At 40.4% G+C, this 17,089-nt stretch overlaps 1 protein-coding gene across 2 annotated transcripts in view; it reads right to left on the reverse strand.

Annotated features, from left to right (window-relative positions):
- Nucleotides 1-10,529, reverse strand: part of CFAP58 (cilia and flagella associated protein 58) — a 55,346-nt gene extending 44,817 nt beyond the window's left edge. For both annotated transcript variants that reach the window (XM_048310944.1, XM_048310945.1), the window contains exons 1-4: nucleotides 10,424-10,529; nucleotides 8,764-9,045; nucleotides 3,671-3,807; nucleotides 1,798-1,954 (exon numbers count right to left, since the gene is read on the reverse strand). In XM_048310944.1, the coding sequence (XP_048166901.1) occupies nucleotides 1,798-1,954; nucleotides 3,671-3,807; nucleotides 8,764-9,045; nucleotides 10,424-10,432 (585 nt within the window). In that variant the 5' untranslated portion in view covers nucleotides 10,433-10,529. The remainder of the gene's footprint in view (nucleotides 1-1,797; nucleotides 1,955-3,670; nucleotides 3,808-8,763; nucleotides 9,046-10,423) is intronic.
- Between the last annotated feature and the right edge of the window lie 6,560 nt (nucleotides 10,530-17,089).

Here is a 17,089-nt window from a genome sequence, read left to right on the forward strand (position 1 = left end):
TCAGTTCACCCACACAGAAGGGTCTGATACAGTTCAAACATAAAAGCATTCCTCTGGAGATGCAGTGGCACAAATGTCTTTACTGTTTTAAGTTACTTGCAAAGTGGTACTTTCCAAATGCAGCATTAAAATTAATTGGGGCTTGATGTTGTATTGCAAGGATTTTTATTTTATTTTTCTCTCTGACTAGCAGAAACACTTATTACACTGATATTAAAGGAAAGAGAGAGATGTCATACCAGTGTTCATTTCCACAACTGGTCTCAATCTTTCTGCTATCAAAGCTCCTACATGGGAACTCTGAAAGGGGAAAATTTTCTCATATTTAGTAGACTTTCTTGTGACTCTGCTCTCTCCCTCCACAAAAATTTGATGGAGCAGAATCAGCAGAGAGGAGACACAGGGGGCTGATCCATATGGAAATATTCAGCTCAGCCAGGGACCAGCAACTGAAAGATGTTCTTTGCTTAAGGATTCCTCCCCCTCTGAGCCCACTGATGAGAAGTTGCCAGAACTGACAGGGTCTTCAACAGGATCTTCAAAGAGACATTGTCATTTAAGCAGTCTGAAGGGGAGAATAATTTCATACCGGGAGAATGGGAGGTGATTACAAATGCTGTAACAATTTTGTAAATTTAAGGGTTGATGAAGTGAGTATCAGAAGATTAAGGCTGCCAATAGTCAACAAGTTTTGTTGACAAGTCTTTTCTCCCATGCCCACAATGCTGTCAGAAAAACAAAGATTTTCTCTTCTAGTACACTCCCAGTCATCTACTTTAGAAATAGAAACAATTTCTGTGCATGAAACCTAGACTGATCATTACTTTCCTATTTGTAATTACTAAAAAACTGAAAGCCAAATGCTCCTTCTAACATTTCTCTGTTCTTGTTTAAGCATGATTTTCTACTCTTCCCTTCTCTTGATGTCTGGCTGCAGGCCCTATTTATATTCTGCTTTAAATTGTTTCATTGCTCATTATTACACATATATTTGATGTATCAGATGAGAGTTCTGTATCCCATCTTCCATCCTTTTCTACTTTCCATTCAGTGGCTATTCCACTAATGCTCAGCCTTCTCTATCTCTAGCTGCTCTATACTTTTAAAGGAAGCCATACGTATTGATCACAAAGAACAACTGTCTACTCAGATGTTCAGAAAAATAGAAAGCCTAACTTAATGTAAAGCTGAGATGGAGTATGACTGCTCTCTACAGACATTTTTGTGGTGAAAAATTTAAGCTGAGAAACAGTAATCCAGAATCAGTGTGAAGAAGAAAGTAGGAGGTCCCTAACTATAAAAAAAGTGAGGATCTGAAAAAGCTTCCCATAAAGGAGAGAAAATAACTTCATTATTTTTAAAGTCAGATTTTGATACGTTCTTAAGAATGATGGTATTTCATCATATGGCAACCACTGCCAACAGCAAGGGACCAAGAATCTCCATTCCAGGTCTATGTTCTAAGTGTCTCTTTCAAGGCGTAAGGATTTACAATACAGAAGACATCCCATCTCTTCAGTATGAAAGATGATTATGATTCACAAAAAGCAACCTTGGCCTCATTGGGGTATTGGGAAGTTATGGAAGCAGCTGGTACATGACAATACACTTTGCAAAGTACATAGCCTAGAACTACAGAAAAATATGAAAGTCATTCACAGCAGAATCCTTTCACAGCACTCCTGAAAATGTTTGAGTTGTGAAAGAACAGGTAGTAGTCTACTAGTCACTGGAGATCAATTGCAAGTGTGGAGAAAGGAAAAAGCCAAAAATCACCATCTGGTGATCAGTACAGACCTGCAAAATGGATTCTTCTGCCTCATTTTTTGCCCTCTCTGTTTCCTGCTGCTGCTCTGTGATTTCAGCGAGACTTTGACGTAACTTCACAACTTCTGACAACAGTTGGTCTCGCTCCTCTGTTACCTCTTCTTGAAATCTTAGCAAATCCTCAACGCTGGAAGCAAGGAAATAATAGTCAAGCAGTGTCACAGGCCATTGCTGTTCTACCTCCTATCCCAGAGCAAGACTTTTGTGAGAAAGAGGAGTTTAAATTTTTTTTTTTTTTCATTTTAAACTCCTCTGTATTAAGACTGATGGTCAACTGAATTATATGCTCTATCTACTGTGATCAGAATCACCACAAACCGAGTCAAAACTCTTTCTTGTTGTATCACATCCTCATGGGTCTGAATAAATCTTCCATTTCCCAGAAAGGGACAGGGAACAAAATTCCTTCTTCTATGCCCACTGCAAAATTAGTCAGGGCCCAAAAATGTTACAATGTTGTAACCAGTCTCTCTGCACCTCACCTGACTGGACACCTAACTAGGTTATGTCTTACAGTCACATAATGTAAAAATAAAACTGACTCTCTGTTTTGACAGATTTACAATACGAAAGGAAGTCCAAGCTGTGGGTACAAGCTCAATCTTAAAAAGCAGCCTTATTGTTCTAAAAGATTATAGAGTTTTCAAGGCTGAAATTGCAAAGGAGTTACTTAGTCTCATGGCCTGGACAGGGTATTTAACCACAGAACTGGAGAGAGAATAAATTGTAAGCTGGCTGGTCTCAGCAGCCTGGGCGTAACTGGAAACATGAGTGAGGTGTTGGCAAAGTAACAGCTCCTGGCTCTTGCAGGAAAATGCAAAAATCAGCAAGAGAGAGAAGACTTTAAGGAGAGTTATACCAGGGAGAATGTGAATGACAAAACTTTTAGATCCAAGGAAACCTGTTAAACAGGTCCAGAACGTTTCAGGGACAAAAGGCGAAGGAGTGGATTTCTCATGGACTCAGGAGGTTTATGTGCTGCCACATTCCTTGGAGGGGGAAGTGTCTGAGCATGCTGAAGACCTCTTGTTTTTGCAGCCTGGATACACAGAGCATGCAGGGATGAGCATGCCCCAAACATATCCTGCATGTATATTATAAATAAATAACTTAAACAGAGTGAAAATTTCAAGCCATAACCAGGAGAGCTAACCATCAGCAATTTCAGTAGAAAGTGCATAGCTCACAGGATCAACACACTTAATCCCATCTTTGATTTTAACTTAATGTTACAGCATAAGCAGTCTCTGAGGACCTTGGTTGATTCCACCAACAGTAGATTCTGGAAAGCTTCTGAGCAGCTCCAGAGGATGATTATTATGTGCACAATGTACTGGCTTAGAGGCTCCATCTCAGACTAGGTCCCTCTATGCATGTTTGGTTAAAAAAAAAACCAACATCATCTAGAAAGTGCATAAATATAAAATACAAACAAGAACACAGACAGTGTTAATGCCTTATAACAAAGCTAGGAACCAAAGAGAAATCAAGCCTCCTGCCTTCTTGATTTATCTACTTGACCTTGCTGCTGTGAAATGCAAAAATGTTGACAGGATCCTATTCTCAAAGTATGCTGAAGTGTTTGTCAGATAAAACAATATGACACATACAGAGAAAGTGCATAGTATTCATTTTATTTGATCTCTCAGCTTAATCCAATACTGAACGAACTCACTCAGAGCCTGATTCTGTACTTGCTCACTGCATAAACACACAAACAAATACATGTGTATTCATGAGAAAAGGCAGAAAAGATCTGTTTTCCACTGTGTCTACATGGTTAAACAAGGTATAGAATGATAGAAAATCAGAAGGGCTTTCCCTCTCCCTGAGAAAAACTTACTTGTATTCCTGTCCAGCTCTTTCCTTCATTAAATTATTTAGGCGTAAAATTTCCTTTTTCAGTGAATTAATCGTTTCCTTAGTTTTCTGTTCCCTTTCATGGGCTTTATCCACCATTTTCCAGGCCTTTTCAAGCTCCTAGGAACAAAATGGAAAACAATTACAAAAATGAAATTGTGTTTAAAAACAACCACAAATTAGAAATTAATTGCCTTGCATTTTGGTTAGTTGAGAAAACAGATTTTTGTGCCTTTTCATGCTTAGGTTCACAACAGTTCCCTTTTTTTTTGGCTGAGGGTATAGCAAACATTTTGAGTTGTTCAGACTATGTCAATTTACACCAGAAAAGCTCTAATACATTTTCTTTAACACATAGATCTGAACATTCTCAAATCTCACTCTGAAGCTTTGATCACATGAGTACCACTAATATCTAAAGTTTTACTGACAATTCAGTGTCCACAAAGGACACCTACTTAAATAGCTCATGTCCATAAAATTCTTATCAGTTGTTAGGACAATGAACACCCAGCTTGATTTGGATGAGAAAAAGATGTTACTCAACTTTTCTGCCTCTTTGTTAATTTTCATCTGTGAGGACTTAGTGTAATTTGACTTTAACTGCTTATTTAGACAAGACACAATTCTTATGCCAAATTTTAGCACATGGAGCTACTCAAATGACAGATTTGTGTGCCTCTCACAAGCCTAGGGTTTGACACCCACAAACAGGATAGGGGAGGAGGGTTCACTTGATTTTTTAACTTCCTCTGCATCTTTCTCCCTTGAATCAGATCCTTATGAATCAAACAAAAGGCTTATTCATTGCTAGGTTCAAATGAAGCTCCTACCACTTCTGGAATCCTGTGCTAAAAAAACCGCATAAATTCAGCAAGTGACTGGACTGGAAGAAAAGTTCCTGAAGACTCAGTAAATAATGAAGATACTACTTTTACACTTTTACACTAGAAGTTCCTGAGCTTCAAATCACAGCATGATGCTCTTTTCACAGCTGGCTCCTAGCAGAGTTCTGGACTTGATGGACTTGTACAGATTTGGACCCCAAGTGTGGCTGTGCAGTTCTACATTAGCTCTACGATCTCCCCAAGGAAAGCCAAATAGAAGCATCATTCTATCAGGCCATAATATCCCTTTCAACCCCTACTTGCATCATATGAAATTTGGGCAGGAAAAAATACTTTAAAAACCATCTCCTCAATGAAGAAAATAAAATAATTTAATTTATACCAAATTGTTTACAGAAGTTCCTTATTGTAATTGACATTTCTGTTTCTGAAAAAAAACAACCCTATTTAACATTAAACTCTAAATTATGACATCTATGTTATGGTATATTTTTAATATATTTATTGAACCTTTAAAAATCAAATATGTGTAATATTTAGCTGTTTACTGCCTAAATTAAAAATTCAAACTATAGAACTAGCAGAAGTAACAGGCTACCAGATTTTGCTGAAAAGATAACACAAAGTATAACATCTGTAGCCTCTTCAAACTGCAAAGGGAATGCATTTCCATCTTATTTATTCAACGAGCTCAGCATATCCAAATTTGAGAAACCATCTGGAACTTAAAGATCAGGAATTTTTACTCTTCCTTTTTTTTCCCCTCATACTAATAAAGAGTTAAACAATAGGCTTTCCTTGCTCAGAAATTCTGAAAATTACAGTCAATTAAACTCACTACCTACAAACAGTATTTTCATTACTTAATAAATTACTTAGTCCAAAATTTAGCTTGAAAAATGTGCTTTTTCACTCATGTATCAAGCATATTTAAACAGTTTTATATATTCAAGTAAATTTTTATGTCATACATTTTGACTAATTTTCATTCAATGCAGCAATGATCATACATAAAGTATTAAGTATCATCTAGTAAATTATAAGTTTTTCATTCATTAATATCTTGCACAAAAATGCTCAATTCTGAAATTTAAATAAATGCATGTTAGGCTGAAATAATGGCATGAAGACACAGCGTATCACGTTGATGAGCAGAAAAGCATAAAATAAAACTGTAAATAAACATGCTTCAGATTTGTCAACCAGTAAGGCAACCACCCTTTCTCTAGAAAAATGCAAATTGAAAATAAGATTAAAGCTGATTACTTAAATCAGAGCTTCCTGCTGGCTGATTAGACTGTGATTAAAATTGGTGAATTAAATCATTACAATTGGAGTTTTGGGGAATAGAACTGGGGAATAAATTCAATACAGTCTCTGAAAGGTTTTAGTGGCTCCAGTGAGTGTTTTGTTCTGATGAGTATTTGCAGTATTGATCACCTGAAGTCAATGGGGCCATTAACATAAGCACTGATTTCAGGTTACCCTAAGCTGTGCTTTTTGAACTTTATCTTTGGTATGTAAAAACCATTGTATTGAATTTGTATTGATAATACCAATTTTTATCAATAAAGTTGGGAGACACGGGTGATGGCCACGTTAATATGCAAAATCTAAATAAGAATTTGCTACAGACTTCAGCATCACCAAAACTGGGCTTCATTGTAGTTGCTTCTTGGTTGTGTCTTCTACTCTAAGAGTGGATCAATAGATCCTTTATTTTCAGAAGTAAAAAGCAGCAAAATTTTGATGATGGAAGCCTTCAGAGAAGAAATATTCACATTGTTATTCAGTGTGAAAGACTGCAGTATGTCAGCAACACTGGGTAATTGCAGTGCAAGATAGGTAGGTACTCCATGGCAGTCTGTTGCATAATTAAAGGAAGTACACTGGATGTTTGCTGTTAGAATCATTCAAAAATTTTTGGAGAAGTACTCAATTCTGAAACTTGTGAAGCAGAACTTATGAAGCGTGACTGCTTTACTTTACTTTCATTAAATACCCCAAAAGATCACATCAGTTTCACTGCTCAGAAACTGAGAATTAATGAAACGCTTTCTTATTATATTGGATTGATACGCCTGGAAATTGAAAATTTGGTAATTTCAAGCAGGGCAGTACAAGCTCCTATAAATTCCCCTTCAAGCGTTCTTCCAGTGCAGACTCATGGATCAGTGTCCCAACCCATGAAAAACAGAACTGTATTCCCTTCACATTAGCTTGGCCCTTTGCTCCTTTGATACGACTGTAAACAGCAGATTGTTATGCCCAGTTTATTAAAACTACAAACCAGATCCTTTAACAGCCACCTGACAGGTAACAGCTACTGATTGTCACTGACCCACGTCCTGCCAGCCACTGATCTATGCGGTTAACCCCTACCCCATACAAACCCTTCTGATTACAAACAGGCTTCACATGGAGAAAAATTTTGCTTCCACAACTTTTATTTCTTACCCTAATGACCCATCGAGTCACCAAGACCTAGGGCCTTAATTTGGAGGAACTATATCATTTTTACAGGAACAGCCCCACCAGGATTCTTTTATTGTTTATAAATAATTAAACTGTGGGACAGATTGTTTGATTTAGCACTGAAGAATATCATCTTGGCTACTTTAGCACTTGAACTTCCTTCAACACTTAGCTTGGACACATGAGAAACACATTTTTTAAATGTTAACAAAATTGTAGTGAAATACTACAGCTCTAATAGAACTTCCCTTCAGAAAGAAGAACAATATGGAATATAAAGGGCTTACCAAGCAAAACCTCAGACAAGAATGAACATTTTAAACAATATCCAAATAATTCCTGAACCTTTTTAAGAGAAAGACTAATTCTCATAACCAAACTGAAAAAGTATCAGCTGTATACTTGGCTCACAGCAACCACAAGAAATGAAATGTCACATGTTGTGCATTGCACATCATTTCTAACAGGATCATATTGTCAAGCAGCTTTTTCACTAGAAAATCACTTAATGGGTTCAATAGTAGGCGGTATGGTTAAGTCATACCCTGCCTGAGCTTCAAATTAGCTGCTGAAATTGGAAAGGCTCTTATTTTCCCAACATTTCCACTCTTCAGTTTTATGACATTCCTGAGACAGTGTCTCCTCAGTTTGGGAACATCTTGAAGGATCACCTCTCCTACTGTTCACACACCGAGTATTGCCATGTAACAGCAAAAAGGAAATTGTAAGGATCATTGTGGCTCCTGACATTCATCTACCAGGTTTCGATTAGCAGCAGTGAAAATCAACAAGATTTTCTACGCTTTTCCTCCTCCTTGAGGAGGCTTTGGGCAGTACCACGGGTTTGCAAACCGCAGCCATAGGATGACAGTGCTGCTATTTATATTTACTCTGAATGTATTTTCTTCATAATTCTAAGGACAAGAAACTTCATTTCAAAGAACTTCTATTTTTGTAGTGCTCAAAAATCACTCTGGATTGCTACACTGACTTTATTTTACTGGAACAAAACACTTTATTGTAAGGCATGGAGGTTTCTCAGCTAAGTGCTAAATTAAAGCCTATCTAGCTATCACAAAGCTAAGTTTTTAAACCATGAGAATGAAAAAAGTTCCAAATACAGTCTTATGATCACTTGGCAGCTTTAGGTTTCTGACAGTCAAAATTCACTGAAAGCCTAAAATCATCAACTGTTTTTAGTGAGCCAAGCACTTTGATTTGACAGAGTTCAAATCAATAATACTAAGCAACACATCAGAGTAAATTGGTGAAATCACACTGAAATTATATATAGGATTCCTTTTCAAAGACACCGTGAAACATTTATTTATATAAGTTATCACTTCCCTGGCCTACAATCCCTATTTCCACAAAAAGTAGATTTTTTATGTTCTGGCAACAGTAAACATCCAAGCAGCCCTGCAAAAGTATTAATGAATAAAAAAATGTACATTAAGCTGAAAATGTGCCATTTTACAGAGAGAAAGCTTAAACAAAAACTGTTAGTGAGTACTTGAAAGCTGATGGAGTTGATCTAGTGCAAATAAAACACAGAATTTGACTGAAACCTGTAAAAATACCAGGCTGAGCAAACAAAGCAAAGCAGAGGTCAAACAAGTGGAGATGCCAGCTCTATGCTTAGTCCTCCAGCTAGTTCTCTACATAAAATCAAGTGTTCTTGTAGGCGCTTCTCTTATTACCATGGTTTTCATTAACAATTTCAGATCATACTTCACTCTATTCAAAACTTTACCGACTTCAATGATGATATAGTTTCCCCGTCATCTTTAGTGAGTTTTGTGAGCACAGCTACTTTAGATGACTTCTCTACAAGCTCAGCACTCAGCTTCCTGCATTTCTCCATGAGATGCTTTTCATTTTCACGAGACTTCTTCATAATAGCAAGGAGCTTCTCATATTCGACACGGAATTTTTCCAGAGCTTCATCTCTATTCAGTATACTGATGAATTCTTGGGAGTCTTTTTCCAGTGCTTCAAATGCACTTTCTTCTAGATATAGTTTGTCAGACTTTTCCTGAGTGAAATAATCAACAAACAGGAGGAATTCAGCATCTCACTTATGACCCAAGAATACAAAAAAGTAATAAACTGAGTGTATAACAGCTACTAAAAAATCATGAAAAAAATTCTTTAATAACAGTTGTTTTGCTAGCATATAATATGCATGTTGTAGGCTATTTTTCAAACACATCTCCCCCAATTTTACGGAAATAACTTGTGCTTTACCAGCCAGAGTTCTTGTAATTGAGTCCCACAACTGCTTTAAAGATAAGTCTATAAAATACCGTCATTGCGATAACATTTGAATAATGCACCAACTACTGAGGAAACCCAGTATCTTAGCCCCAGTTCTACCCAGTTCTCTACCCTCTAAACTCTGATTAGTTTATGATTTCTGTCCAGATAGTGCCAGAGACTTGCAGACAAGCACATCTCAAAGCTCCAGTAATGCCAATGAAAGCCAGTCTTTCCTCTGTGGGAAATGCTACTGTTAAACCTTTCACAGAAGACATTTTTGATCTAGCTCAGTTCTGATGCCAAATCCTTGTAAATGCACCTCTGAGGGGGTCTCACTAGGATAGGGAAGCAGCTCTTCTGTCAGCAGGAAACCTCAAGGGCACCATTAACACTACAGCCCGTGCTCCGGCCAGCATAAAAGAACAATCCCAACTGTGAGCCGAAATTTAGTGCGTCCCCGCTTCAAACCTGCTCTGAGATTCACGGGTTTCTTCTCATTTCATCCTCCTCTCCAAACCACTGAATCACAAAACAGTTTGGCCTGGAAGGGGCCGTAAAGATCATCTCAGTCCAACTCCCTGCCATGGACCTTCCACTAGACCAGGTTGCTCAGAGCTCCATCCAACCTGGCCTTGAACACTTCCAGGGATGGGACATCTGCAGTTTCTCTGGGCAACCTGTGTCAGTGCCTCATCACCCTCGCAGTACAGAATTTTCTCCTAATATCCAATCTAAACCTACTCTCAGTCTGAATCCATTCCCCTCTGTCCTGTCCCCACTACACACTCTTGTGAAGTCCTTCTCCAGCTCTCTTGTAGGCTCCCTTCAAGTACTTCAGTCTTGATCTTGTTCGTGTTTCTGATTGTAAATAGAGTTGAAAGACGAGCAGTTACGAGGGGGGAGGCAGGGCGGGAACCACACCCACGTAGCAGCTGCTCCTAAAAGTGAAGAGGCACTGCTGCTTGCGTACAAGTAGCCTAATTGCTCCTACTTTCAAAGCAGGACATAACTGAGCTCTGCTCACACAGGTGGCACATAAACATGGTATATGGCTACAGATGATACACAGATGATGTTGTTGGTCTTATCTTGAGGCGCAGCCTTCGGCCTGTCCAGGGGACAGGAAGGGCAGGGAGGGACAGGTTACAGGTTACCTCAGCCATGCTGCTGTGGGGTGGGGGCGGCGGGCTCGGAGCGGCGGGTCGGTGTCAGTGCCGGTGCCGATGGCGGTGCTGGGGCCGTGGCGCTGCTTGGGTGGTGGCGGTGGCGGGGGCGGTGCCGGGGGCGGTGCCGGGGCGGGGGCGGGGGCGGCCCGGGCCCGGGCCCGCGGCGGTGCCGAGGCCGCTGCTCGCAGCCGACGCCGCTGTGGTATCGTAGCAACGGCGGCGGCTGCGGGCCGGGCCGCCGTGAGCCCAGGGCCCAGCGGCTGCCTCGGGAGGCTCGCGGCGAGCGCGTACGTGGCCGTGGTCACCTCGCTGCCGAAGGGTGACTTGTCTTCTAAAAACTGTGTGTCTGTCTTGCTGCTGAAGTTCGGCCGTTGGGGGTTTTAACCAAAGACACCGAGGACTGTTTCCCCTGTGACCCAGAAGGCTCCCTGAGCAGAGCAGCTGAGGGCGGCCGGCAGGGTGGGCCAGCTCGATCACAAAATTGTTAGGGTTGGACGGACGGACCTCTGGTGATCATCCAGTCCAACCGCCCTGCCGAGGCAGGGTCACCTGGAGCAGGTGACACAGAATGTGTCCAGGTGGGTTTTGAATGTCTCCACAGAGGCCAGACTCACGACCTCCCAGGGCAGCCTCTTCCAGTGCTTTGCCACCCTCTATGGAAAAAATTTCTTCCTCATGTTGAAGTGAACGTCTTGTGGTTTAGTTTATGGCCATTGCTCCTCATCCTGTCACTGGGCACCACTGAAAAGAGCCTCGCACCATCCTCTCAACACCTGCCTTTGAGACATTTATATGCCTTGATGAGATCTCCTCTCAGTCTTCTCCAGACTGAACAGGCCCAGCTCCTGCAATCTCTCATCATACAAGAGATGCTCCAGACCCATCACCATCTTCGTGGCCTCTGCTGGACCCTTTCCAGTAGCTTCTTGTGTTTCTTTACTGAGTCCACTCAAGGCACAGTCCTGTGGAAGACAGGAAGACAGTTAACAGGGATTTGTGCAGTTTGAGGGCATAAATCATAGAACCACGGAATACATTGGGTTGGAAGGGACCTTAAAGATCATCTCATTCCAACCCCCTGCCATGGGCAGGGACACCTTCCACTAGACCAGGTTCTCAGAGCTCCATCCAGCCTGGGATGGAACATTTCCAGGGATGAGGCATCCACAGATTGTCTGGGCAACCTGTGCCAGTGCCTCACCACTCTCACAGTAAAGAATTTCTTTCTAACATCTGATCTAAACCTACCGTCCTTCAGCTTAAGGCCATTTCCCCTTGTCATGTCACTACATGCCAAATGGCATTTGGATCCTGACTTCTGCCATGTCATTGTACTCAACTATTCACAGTAGCCTGTCCATGGATTTTGGATACAAAAATGCTGCTAGCAAGGATTTTCTTGCTATTTTCTAAGTCCGTGAGAGACTTCTCTCTTTCACAGAGATAGTAGCAGAGTTCTGTAAGCAATGAAACACCTGCAACCTTGAAAAGTCTTGTTTATAGTACAGTAGAAAAATATTTTGACAATGGATGTTTTAGGATTTTAGCCAGTCACCCCAAGGGGTGACTGATACTTTGTCCAATTAGACTATGAAGAAAAAAGTCTATAGAAGAGTTTGTAAGATAATTAAAGAGATCAATCTTGCTGCACAGTTCCTGCCTGCTGGATCTTCTCTCCTCCTCCCTACGGCTGCAGGACATGGTAATATACCCTAGGGCATTTTTAATAGTGGATGGTTTGGCACAATCCATGGTGCAGGAAAAGGGAAGGCAGGACAGCAGCTGCGCTTCAGAGTTGTGCTCAAGAATCAGCTGCTGCTGTTCACTCCCAGCTAAGCCCTGAAATGGTGGGGTTTATCTCTCTTATCTAGGTGCACACAATTGTTCCATCTGATAGCTTTTCAGGGCAGGGAGTGTACTGTACCATGTATACACTCCCTAGCAGCATGGATGTTGGTTACCACCTTAGAGTACCACTTGAAACAAATAATGATGATGGAAAACTTTTTCTCTTGCTGGTTTAATGAAGCCTGAATTGTAGCAGTTCATTTTACTGATTACGTGGCAAAATAGGCAGTTTCAAATAGATGCTTTCAAATGCTCTGATTTTACCATTAGAACGGGAGAATAATAAGCATTTTATAATGTATTCTTTTTATGTATGACTTAATTTACAAAACCCTTTACACTGAAACATTCAATCATTTCAGTATAAACTTCTAATGAAAAAAATCAATAAAGTTCCTTTTCTAAGTTTTGCGCTCCTCTTTTTCCTCATTTTCTTTTGTACTGATGTTTCTTACATAATAAAATTACCATGAAGATGATTATGATAAATTCCTTGATTCTAGGATTTCAGTCTCAAGAGGACCAAACTTCTAGACCTTTAAAATAAAACAACTGCACATGTAATGAAATATCAAATGGTATGATTTTAATTTTGTGAGCAAAATACTGCTGGAGGAAGGGGACATGCTCAGAATTTTAAAAAATAATATTATATGATGAACAAAAAAAAACCCCTTAAATTTACATCTCAAATATATAGCTTTGATTTTATTATACTGTTTCTTAAATCTTTAAAAGCAAAACAGGAGTGGAAACTCATGAAGGGAGGTAGTCACCTTTGTGCTTCAGGCACATGTTTGTGCTTGAAGGTAACAGCATAAATGTGTCCAAAAACTGTACTGATTTATTAAGACATTCCCATGAGCTTCCTGGTCTGGTTGAAAATGTCCCTGTTCACTGCACAGGGTTGGACTAGAAGACCTTTAAAGGCCCCTCCCAACCCAAACTATTCTATGATTCTACTCTTACGTTTTTCAAACTCCTGGTGACCTGTGTCCTCTGAGACCATGTAAGGGTGACTGTATAGACTGGTCTTCATGACAACTTCCATTTGAGCTAAATTCATTCAAATTCTGCAAGTTCAGCCTTGTGGTAGCTGCACCTCTAACTACAGTGCAGACAGAGTGGGGTGAGTGTTCAGAGTCCATGATAACTCATGCAAAAGCCCATATTTTTACAAAAAAATCACAACTTAAAACATCACAACTTGTAGCAAATAAGTTCAACCAGGACACAAATCTGTGACAAGACTCATTCACATTGAATTAATTCTGCAACAAATTATATTAAACAGCAAGCAAATGCCTCAACAGCTTCATAAACAAGGAGCTGCACTGACACTCAAGAGGACACCCAGGTTTCTGACCTTACCAAGAATTTACTTTAGCTCAGGACCAGCCACTTAAAATTCCCTGTACTTGAGATTCATCAGTGAACTGTAAATAACCACATCTGCCATCCTGCAGTGGTGCTGTGTCTGTCATGGCTATAAATGATGCACTCATGTCAGAGACAGAACCTCTGGACAAGGTGGAGCACTTCAAGTGGGATCACTGTTTGACTCTCCCTTTTAAGATGAGCGTATGTCCCCAGCTCTGCAAAAACCTTTCTGCTAGTAAGAGCAAAAAACTCCAATGGCCACAGAAGCAAAAAAAAATTACCTTAAATAAAAACAAATAAATCTCCACTAAGAGCAAGGACAAGCCAGACCTAGAAAGTTTCAGTTCATTGTAATGATTGTTATTTATTTCCCTGAATGTCTGACTTTGTTCAAGAGACACATGTACTTTATGGTAAATAAGCAGAATCACCTGTCTCACCAGCTGCATAAAAGTGAATTTTGCATCAGCGGGGTGTGTTGGTGTGCATGCAGAAAGGGTTATTAGAGAAGAAGTGTTTGCTCACTGATTTATTTGAGGTCACAACCCTTGTGCAGTTATTGAAGGCATGTTTTAAACTGTAGTGGCATGAAAATGATAAGCCATTACTTCCTGAATGTAAGGATTTATGGGCAACTGCAGAGATATAAATAATAAAATAAGATCTCATCATAAGATGACCCAGGAGTATGTAAGCCATTTGGGGCAGGGACCATGACAGTACGTCTCTTCTGGAAAGTGTAAAAGGAACCTTGTGGCCTTTGGTCGGTAAGGATCGGATGAACTGATAAAGGAAAGCGCGGGGGCTGAAGTGATTCCTCCCAGTCCCGCTGCTGTCAGGAGGTGTCGGGAGGCGGCAGCACCGCACCGCGGCCGTGTCTGCTGAACCGACCCGCACCGCGCTCCGGCCCAGAGCCGGCTTACAAACATCCCATAATACACGGGGATCTAATGCTGGAGTGAACGCGTGCTCATGCATGAGCTCTACGTTTGAATTCGGGATTGCCCCGTTTACTCAGATAACATCATCAATGGAAAATTACCACTAAGGAAAGCAAAATTTATCTACCGATTTGCTAATATTAAATTATTGTTTGATATATATTACAAATGTATCACATGAGTATTACCTAATCTAACTGCAAGTCTTGTAATTTTCCCAGTGGTATGGAAATGCAGCAGAGCCTCATGGCCTCAAAGAGCTGAGATGCTTCAGGCACTGTCACTGAGCTGACATCCTGGGACGTACCCTGGAAACCAGATTGCCTCCTCAGAGTTGCACCAGTCTTGCAGTATTAAAAGGAACAAGAGCTTACTGCAAGTGCTCCTTTTTCTCCAGTGACAAGGAAATGCTATATGATTCTCAATTACTTAATTATATAATTGATATTTTTACTATATTCTTTTTTAATGTCCTCTCTGCCTGTTCTTTTCAAACTTAATGATAGTTTTATATCAAGAACGGTTTTTCAGTTTAAATTGGATTGAGACTTTCTACTTTGTTCATAAAGATGATGCAACAGATCTCAAATAACAGTAACCTTTGATCATGTTTGGCACTAGACTTGAGCCAATGATCTCAAGAGAGGAAACATTACCATTTTCATAAGAAGTTAAATCATGGCAATGTTTCAATTAATAGAAACACCCAGATAAAGAGCTTGGTTAGTTCTGAGAAGCTAGAGCTGCCAAGTGGTCTGTGTGTAATGTACAATTACATGCTCTACATAAAAAATAAAATAGATGAGAGTTATGGAAAGTAACTAAAATTAATTCAATAATCCTGAAGCTAAGTTGAACTTGCTATTCCCCAGTATGGTTTGAAACTGCAGAACCGATTTCCATCCCAGTTTTTCCTCCCAGTTATGCAACTGGGATTACTGTGGCCTGCCATGCTTGTTAGAAAATTCCTCTCTTTTACCCTTCTCCAGGCCAAACACAGGGATTCTCCAAGACTGCTGGATGAAAGCAATGCTCTGCAGATCCCCCTCACCATCACTGCCCACTGTGGGCTCTTACCATCACCAGTGTTATGGTTTATGCTACAAATCTGGCCTTCAGCTTTAGAGAATGAGATGGGGGAACTTTTCTTCCTATATATGTGAAGGAATGGTCCGATAGAAGTCACCCTGCCTGTCCTGGTTGCCCAGCATCATTAATCACTGGAGAGGCTATAAAGGAAAGCCTACAAGGTAACATAAATACACTTGGCCCTGCAGAGCTCTTAGGTTTCTTCAATCAATTATTCCCATTACCTGCCTACCAGTTCTGACCCATGGCTGTCTTCCCAATCAGGAACATTTGGGTCTATTTAAAGATGAGCTTCAAATACATAGAGTCATTGTGAGCTCATTAGCTTTCCAACAGCCTTTTGGTTCCAGCAGCAGAATCCAGGCCCTAATATCATACTCCTGTTCCCCTCACATTGTATTCTTCAGCCTTTTTATTCTCAACCACCAAGTCTTTCCTTACATGAAAAAATTTGTCTGGCATCTTTCACTATTTGACACCTGACTCCTCTGGCAGGAAGAGGCTTTTAGAAAAAAATCTTAATACCCAGAAAAGACTGGAGAAATCACTGAGATTTAAGATGTTTATAAGGTCAGGTGTAAGGAGGTAGATGAGGACACCATATAGTGAACTGTGAGGAGGTGATCCCGTCTCCCTGCACATGTCCTTGCATGATAGCCAGGAGGTGTGGAACATCCATGGGTAGGAGTACCCCACTCCCTTCTCCCCTTGATCTGCTTCTGGTGTGCCTGTTAAAGCACTGTCCTGCTGCAGTCTGCTTCAGGCTTACACAAGGCTGGGCCCCAGCAAGGCCTGACAAGTCTAAGATTATCACTCCTGCTTTCTCTGTGTGAAGTGTTAGTATAATCCCTCTGTGCACTCCAGGCTGGCAGTTGTCTCCTGTATTCTTCGATTTTTTTATTTACCGTTTCTAAGAGTTTACAGAACTATCGATGGTTTTGTAATGAATTAGAAATACTAGTGGAAAGATTAAGTTCTCAATCTTCTAACATGTCTGAAGGCAGCTGAGAAAGGTATCTAAAATTTGACTCTCAGCCCAAATCTTGCTTTTGTCCTGCCCCTGCTGATGGCATCTTAAGAGTCCATTTTAGAAATAATATTATTATATCTAATTTCTGCTGCAGTAGTAGCCATGTCACAGTGCCACAGGGTAAGTCCCAGTGTGTGAAGAACTATGGTACTGTTACTCCACTGCTTGCAGCTTCAGGTCCTGCACAGCATGTATGTGAGTAAGGTTAGCGGAGCTTGGCTCATTATCAAATAAATTACTACCTTTAGCAAGATAATGATCTCAAGCCTTCTGCAGTGCAGCAATACTCAAACAATGAATCATGTCCTAGAGTTATCAGGATATGTGCTTCTAGCTTTCCCTCTTTCAGACTGCTGAGCTGCATCA

This window comes from Corvus hawaiiensis, chromosome 8 (assembly GCF_020740725.1).
Source record: "Corvus hawaiiensis isolate bCorHaw1 chromosome 8, bCorHaw1.pri.cur, whole genome shotgun sequence".
NCBI classification, from domain to species: Eukaryota; Metazoa; Chordata; class Aves; order Passeriformes; family Corvidae; genus Corvus; species Corvus hawaiiensis.